This window comes from Lucilia cuprina, chromosome 4, assembly GCF_022045245.1.
Source record: "Lucilia cuprina isolate Lc7/37 chromosome 4, ASM2204524v1, whole genome shotgun sequence".
NCBI classification, from domain to species: Eukaryota; Metazoa; Arthropoda; class Insecta; order Diptera; family Calliphoridae; genus Lucilia; species Lucilia cuprina.
This window is the reverse complement of record NC_060952.1, coordinates 73,978,181-73,985,922: the sequence shown is the minus strand read 5'-3', so window position 1 is coordinate 73,985,922 and position 7,742 is coordinate 73,978,181. Positions and strand designations below refer to the sequence as shown.

General features: G+C 31.3%; 2 protein-coding genes across 5 annotated transcripts in view; one reads left to right on the top strand and one right to left on the bottom strand.

Moving 5' to 3' along the window:
* Positions 1-2,652, bottom strand: part of LOC111682450 — a 6,518-nt gene extending 3,866 nt beyond the window's left edge. For 2 of the 3 annotated variants that reach the window (XM_046949825.1, XM_046949827.1), the window contains exons 1-3: positions 1,930-2,652; positions 1,646-1,863; positions 770-861 (exon numbers count right to left, since the gene is read on the bottom strand). Coding sequence is in view for 1 of the 3 variants with exons in the window: in XM_046949827.1 (XP_046805783.1) it covers positions 770-792 (23 nt within the window). In the remaining 2 variants the exon portion in view is untranslated. Of the gene's footprint in view, positions 1-769; positions 1,056-1,645; positions 1,864-1,929 lie in introns of those variants that run through there. The other variant, XM_046949826.1, reaches the window with a different exon arrangement.
* The window catches only part of LOC111682437, an 8,186-nt gene extending 805 nt beyond the window's left edge, over positions 1-7,381 (top strand). The window contains exons 2-5 of one of the 2 annotated variants that reach the window (XM_046949823.1): positions 3,915-4,511; positions 4,586-5,000; positions 5,092-5,221; positions 6,806-7,381. In XM_046949823.1, coding sequence (XP_046805779.1) covers positions 3,915-4,511; positions 4,586-4,907 — 919 coding nt within the window. In that variant the 3' untranslated portion in view covers positions 4,908-5,000; positions 5,092-5,221; positions 6,806-7,381. The remainder of the gene's footprint in view (positions 1-3,914; positions 4,512-4,585; positions 5,001-5,091; positions 5,222-6,805) is intronic. The other variant, XM_046949824.1, reaches the window with a different exon arrangement.
* Positions 7,382-7,742: the final 361 nt, after the last annotated feature.

Sequence of the window (7,742 nt, the reverse complement as noted above, 5' to 3'; positions counted from 1 at the left end):
GGTGGTTAGGGGGATTAGAATCTGATATTTTGGATGACTATGCAGATTGTTACACGCTTGCTTTTCATTTATATGAATAATAAGACGACATCAATCTTGAAAGAAAATAATGCATTGGTTGAAGATATACTGAGTTTAAGAGGCATTTACATAGATTTTCCGACTAGCTATATTTGGCAGTTTGGTTCTTAACCCGTATAAAAGCGCATAAACATATAAATACTCTTAATGCCTATCATTGCCAAAGAGTATCAAATTCGAATCTGAAAAGAAATTCTGAAATGCAGAACCAAATCATGGTGAGGTGTGATACCATAAAGGGTAATTTAATTCCCACCCAAATGACTAACAGTCAACGCCTTGACAGACAACTTACCCTAGATTATGTTGAATATCTGTCCCTAATATAGACTGACAAAATACATTACATTTTGTTACAATTTACCTTTAGTTTTCCTTCCCTTTAAAGAAAAAAAAGTTATAGTTGCATTTTACAATATCTAACAAAATAATTTATTGAATGTAAACAAAATATGCATAAAGCAAAATAAAGAAAATAAGAACAGGTTTAAGTCTAACTCTTGAACATTACACATAGGGTGATGATAGGAAACTAAATCCAGACTCTTTTAAATATTATATTTAATATACAAATTGTGAATAAATGTAGGGGAACGGTTTGGAAACGGACGGAGAGAAGCAATAATAGTACGTAATAATATATGTAATTACAAAAAAAAACAATAAAGATCAATATTTCATTACTCACAACTCAATTTTCTGATGTTCCATTTTAACGTTCTCTCGATTGAAGGGCCCAGCAAAAGAAGACGATAATGGTGATTTTGTTGTTGTTGTTTGCTTTAAAAAGAAATTCTTACATATTTTTTTGTAATTTATAATTATTTACATACGTACATACCTAATTTGTTTTGGATAGTACAGAAAAAAAAAGTAATAAAAGATAGTCTGGGTTTAAATTACAGTGTTAGCAGAAATTATTCATACAAATGCTTTTAATTTCTTAAGAAGAATTAATTACACAAAATTATGTTTTATTGATATTTATGACATTTTCATTTTAAAACTTCAATTAGGAAAATTAAATAAATTCAGTAGTAATGTCTTCAAAAACGATTTGCAATTTTTTAAAATGAAAAGTTTTCTTTTAGATATATGTATATTAGAAGCATTTGTATATCTGAATAATTTGATCAAATACTTATGATATTAAATAGATTAAATATTTACATTGATTAGAATTTAAAATAGATTTTATAATTCAAAATTAGTCTTCACATTGTAGGTTTTTCGTCTTGATTCAAAATTCAAAAATATTTAATGTTCTAAGTTGATTATTTACTTTGAACAAGTTTTAGTATAGTAAATTCTTGATTTTCAGAAATATTTAGGTAAATTATTAGATTTAAGTTTAGTTTTTAGAACATTTTAAAAAATTAAATAGTTTTAAGTAGTTCAGGCTTAGGTTAGGTCTATAATAATAGTATGTAATAAATTTAGTATATTAGCATTTCTAATTTAAAATTTTTAAGTATTTAGTTAGCTTTCTCGTGTTTTTTAGTTAATTGATTTAGTTAAATTTTTAGTCAAATTTTTTATATTTATATCAGATAATTATAAATACGTTTAGGTTTGCTTTTTAAGTCTGGGTGAGGTTTCCACACTTAAAAAAAATTTCCCCACGTGTTCAGGTGGAATACTTCTTAAGTCCGTAAATGGCCCTTCTGGAGTTTTCCACAAATATTCAAGGATTTCGAATAAAATTATTGTGGTGGTGGTGATATTAGCTTCATATAAAATGATGATTTTGATTTGAGAACCTTGTCCTAATCGAGACTTTACCTTCAAAGAGAATTCACAAAACTATAACACACGTGGATGTTTGTGATTCCAAAAGAAAATGCTTACCATGGACAAAGATGTTTAAATGTAGGAAATTGATATTATATTGAAAATAGATTTTATTAACACTTTCTTTATTTTTTTTCAAAAGGAGAATTGCACAATTTTTTTATAAAATTTATACTAATTAATTGGTGTTTCAATATATTAATTGAACTTTTTAAACGTTTGTTAATTTCATTGTTTGGTCGCTTGTTGACTCAATCACTTTATCTTTGATACTGATCTTGATCTGATTTGCATATTATTTGCGTAATAAAAAGTGCGTAGTAAAGACAGGTTTTGACTTTTGATGAGAATAAAGTAAATGCAATATCATTGAATGATCTGCTGCGAAAAAAAGACAAAAATATTTGCAATAAGGGTCATAAAAAAAACGAAATTATTACCATATATGGTAATAAAAGTTGAGAGTGTAACTAAGTGAACATACACTTTTACATACATATGTATTTTCGACTGCGTATACGCATTGAGTTGGCAGAGAAAACAATTTTGTAGCATGCTAGAATTTGATGATGAACCCTTATTAACATCATTGTAAATGTCGAGATGTATAATAGAAGTTCAAAGTTGGAAAACAATATCACTTGAATGAAATACATACATTCAAAAATATACATTTTAAAGGAAATATGTATTTTTCTATATTTTCATTTGAGAAATGAAAATTGAAAAATATGTTTATTTTCTCACAATTTTAACTTTGAATAAGTTTCAAAAAAAAAAGGAAATCGTAACAAGATAGCATTTTGTTGTCTGTCTGACCCAGAGAACCACATAGTCGGGTACTAAGGTGCTCAACAACACATTACGTTATTTGAATGACACCTCCACGGGGGCATGTTACCTTGGGGTGATTAGGCAGTTGATATGCCAACAGGAACTATCTGCTCAAATGTGGTGATCGAATGTACTCTCGACTTTTTCTTGAAATGATTTAAGAACAAGAAAACCACATAATCAGGCACTAAGTTGCCCGCAGAACTATGGTCTAACTGGCAAGTTGGTGGAGATTCCTTCGCGATCTATGTAATGGCTGTGATTTAAACTCAAATTCGCACGATGAGAATATAGGTTAAAGGACTAATGCATGCTAAATTCTATAATAAGTTCGGTGCTGTTGCCGAGGTAATAATTACCCCACAGAGCAACCATTTGCAAAAATTGCCTGTAAAATACACAATGGATCATTGTTGAGTCGTCACAAAAGCTCACCCTAAACCTACAGCAAGAAATCCATACTGTGACATCTTACTTGAGAAGGGAGCAGCCAATTGCTTTATATGTGGTCTTCTTATTCATACCCCAAAAGGTACCACCTAGAGCTTTAAGAACCTTATGTTTATTTTGATTCCTTTGTTCGACCCAATGTTAAGCAGCGTCTTCTTACTTTTTAAGTTAAGTTTGTGATCCCGGAAAAAAGTATCTTATAGTGGCCAGGAAGCTATATGTATATTTGTATTGAAAAATAAAATAATTGTACTCCTCCTTGAGACACGCCCATTTTGTTCTTATGCAGCGTTGCACACCGCTGGGAAATGTTGACGTTATGATGTCGTGATTCAGGATCTAGAATAAATCCAGAGCGGCGACGATGGTGCGTTGATACACATGGTCGTTCCTGATTGAGGCCATTGGCCTTCTGTTATTTTATCTGTATGGTTTCCTCGCGCTTTCCTTAACACCTACTGGTGATTGACGAGAATTGGTCTTTCAGGTTTGGTATATATTATCCCTTCTGGGTCTAGATCTAGATCTAGACCTGTCTGTCTATCTGTTGAAGGCGTTCGCTTTTTTCACTTTTATTGTGTTAATTTATAATTGACACAAGCTCACGTTGAAGGTCCTTTGCGAAATATAATACAATTAACTAAATATCCAACAAATAAGTAAATCAATAGAATATTTCACGAAGGCTCTATCTTGTGTTCTCTTTTTGAAATTAACATGAAACTTATATTTTGTTCTTAAAATTGTTTTTTTCACAGAATCTCCATTAACTTCGGGCGAAATAAAATTTCCAATAACCCCTTCGACGATAATGATTTAGATCTTCAAATACTATTGGACTTTACGCAAAAGCTTATTATATTTACTCAATTTCCATCTAGCGACAACAATAACATCGAAACCAAAGATCTTGTTCTAGCAGATTTTCTTAACGATTTCAAATTTTACATTATGTTAGCCGAAACAAAATTTTATATAGCTCTCAATAATAAACCATTCGTCAACTTTAAATACAATCACAATTTAGCCAAACTACAAATACAGGCTGTGGAAATAACCGGAAAATTGGATTATATTAAACAATTGGATCATCACAATTATTTTCCACACATCTGGCCGCCCATACAAATAATTGAGGATTATTTAGATTTTAGCAATGATCAACCCATACCATTTAAACCTGGTCATATAATGACAATCTCAGCCCGTTTAGGAGGCAATAATAATGGTAGATTTATAATACAATTCCGTCATGCAAGAGACAATAAACGTCAAGAGTTACATGTGAGTGTACGTTTTGATACGAAAAAAATTATAAGAAATTGTAAAAGCCGTAAAGAAGACGATAAATTGATGTAAGTTTTACAAATCTGTGTGTGTGTATGTATGTGTGTGTTTTAATTTTGTGTTAAATGTTTATTTCTTATAGATTTGATGATAAAGAGGTTGATGGTTTTACTTTCTTATCTTCTAGATATGGCCAAGAAGAAATTGATGACTCTAGCCCATTTCCCTTTGCCGATTTTAGCAAACCTTTTAAACTCGCCATAGCATTTTGTGAAACTGAATTTCGTTTAGCCAAAGATGGTCAGTTTTTGTTTAACTACAAGTATAGATCACCAAATATATTGCCTTTTGTTATGGGTCCAAAAATTTTCGGTACCAATGGTGTTTACGTTAGAGTTAGTGCCGTTGAACACTTAACTTTGGAGGACGCGCAGTGTAAGGAGTTTGAAAAGTATTCCGTTTAATGATTATTCAGTATTTTAAATAAGAATCTCAATTGGATTATTATATGTATAAGAAGACATTAAAAAAGAGACTTTGTTGTGAAAAATTCAGAGGTAAAAATTTTACTCAATTATTTTGAAATCATTATTATTTGTATTAATCATGTATTAGGTATTCATACATCATACACTTTTAATTTTTCAGCCCTACTTTTACGGTTATACCTCTTAATCATAAACAATCGTAAAATTCCCCAGAAAATTATAAACGAACGTGTTATTTTGCTTTTAAAATAATGTTATTATATTCCTCTCTTTATCATAGTTAAAAACAAGTATGAAAGTATAGTCGGGCATGGCTGACCATATAATACCCTACACCATGAGTATATATTAAAAATTTTTATTTTTTTTAAAAAAAGCTTTTACGTTGAATATTATTATAATTCCAAAATATTTAAGCAATTTATTGATAAAAAAAACTAAAATTTCTAAATGAGGCTTTTTATAGGTCAAATTTGGGCCGATCCTCGGTAAATTTGGGAAGGGATATATTTTTAAATAACAGTTAGTTTTGTTGAGTTTCATTGCGATACAAATGGTTACAAGTCAATTTTAGACGTTTAAAACATTTTTTGAATGGGGGTTTGTATGGGGGTTAGGGTCAAATAAGGGCCGATCCTTACGAAAATCTGCAGTGTCATTTATACTTATATAGAACTTATTTGTGCCAATTTTTAGAGAGATAATAGAATATTTGACGTAATTATGGCATAAAAAGTTCAAATCGGGAGGTACGGTTGTATGGGGGCTTGGTGGAATAATAGACCGATTTCAACCATTTTCAATAGGCTTCGTCCCTGTGCCAAAAAACATGCTTGGTCCAAAATTCATCAAATTATCTTGAAAATTGCGGCCTGTACCTTGCGCACAAGGTTTACATGGACAGCCAGCCAGCCGGACAGACGGACGACATGTCTTAATCGACTCAGAAAATTATTCTGAATCGATCGGTATACTTTAAGGTGGGTATTGAACCAATATTTTTGTATGTTACAAACATAAGCACAAACGTATAATACCTTCCCCACTATAGTGGTGTAGGGTATAACAAGTAAGAGTTCTATATATTTGCCTGTACCGAATCTTATATTCCCTTCATCATGACGTGTTAACAAAAGCAGTACGAATTTTATTATGTTATATTTTGTTTTTGTCAAAGTATTTATACCCTACACCACTTTAGTGGGGAGGGTATATTGGGTTTGTGCTGATGTTTGTAACGCACTATAATATTGGTCCTATACCCACCTTTAAAGTATACCAATCGGCAATCATTTTCTGAGTCGATTTAGTTATGTCCGTCCGTCTGTCCGTTCGTCCGTCTGTCCGTCCTTGTAATCAAACTACAGGCCGCATTTTTGAAGATAATTGAACGAAATTTGGTACATGATCTTCTATTATCCCAGGGACAAACCCTATTGAAAATGTTTAAGATCGGTCCATTATTTCACCTAGCCCCCATATAACTGAACCCTTTTGAAAATGGTTAACATCGGTCCATTATTTCACCTATAGAACTGAACTCACCAAATAGGTCTTTTATGTTCATAATTATGTTCAACAAAAAACTGCAAAACCAAGTTATATACTAGTCTAGATGACCCTGATGAACTTTATAATTATAGGGCCTCATTTGACCCTAGCCTCTCTAAAAAGCCCCCATCAAAATTTTACTTAAATATCCACAGTTTTATTAAACAGTTAATGGCTTTAGTATATCTGAGCAAGGCACAATTCAACTTAAATGCTTTATTATGAAAACTAAATCACTTATTATACGTATACAGGTGTAGGGTATTATATGGTCGGCCTCGTCCGACTATAACTTCTTACTTGTTTTTTTATAAAACTTTCAGAGGTTATTTGGAATTTTTTACATATACACCGATTCTGATGATTTTGAATAGCAATCTTTTTGAAAGCATGTCTAATGGAATAATGAAAGATTTGGATCTCCATGTTATCGGTTTTCGTTTAAAAACTGATTTTAACATATAGACAGATACCTCCGGGTGCATCTTACGCTATTGCCGACTCAACAGAGTTCATCCCATCTGTAAACGGAAGTGATCTTTTTAAATCTTGGAAATTAAGCAACGTTGCAGTAATGGTCAGATAACTGAAATACTTGTGCAAAGTGCACGTCACGGCGGGTAAGAAGCACAATAGGGCGGTGGTGAGTCGGCACAGAAGCTCACCCAGTGATTGGAAAAGATCACCGTATAATAAGATGTTCACGTAAAGCACTTCGTCATTTATATAGACATATAGACGGACATTAATATATTGACTATATACTTACATATAAGGACTCGGAATAAATATATTTTATAGAGTCGGAAAATTATATTATAGTAATTACAAACGGAATGAGAAATATATATAAACTCTTCTCACGTCCCCAGGGGCATGAGACCAGAGACCCGGTAGACCGCAATGGCTGTAGTTTACACCCGAATTTTTAAATTTTTAAATTGTCAAATGAGTGAATTTTTAAAACATTACAAATTATTCTTTGCTATGAGGTATTATTGAAATAATCTGGAATGTACCAGTATCGGGATTCCCCAAAATAGTTTTAGGTAAATCAGCATATTGGATTTAAACTTGTCTAGATTATAAAATCAAACTTTTAAATCAAAAATTAATTATTTCCGAAACTAGTTTTTCCTGGGAAATAATATTATTATTTAATTTATTGATCATCCCAACATAAAAAATAAAAACAAATTATATATGTATGTGTTTGTATTGGAATTAAAATACACATAGATTGAAAACCCTGTAGGAAAT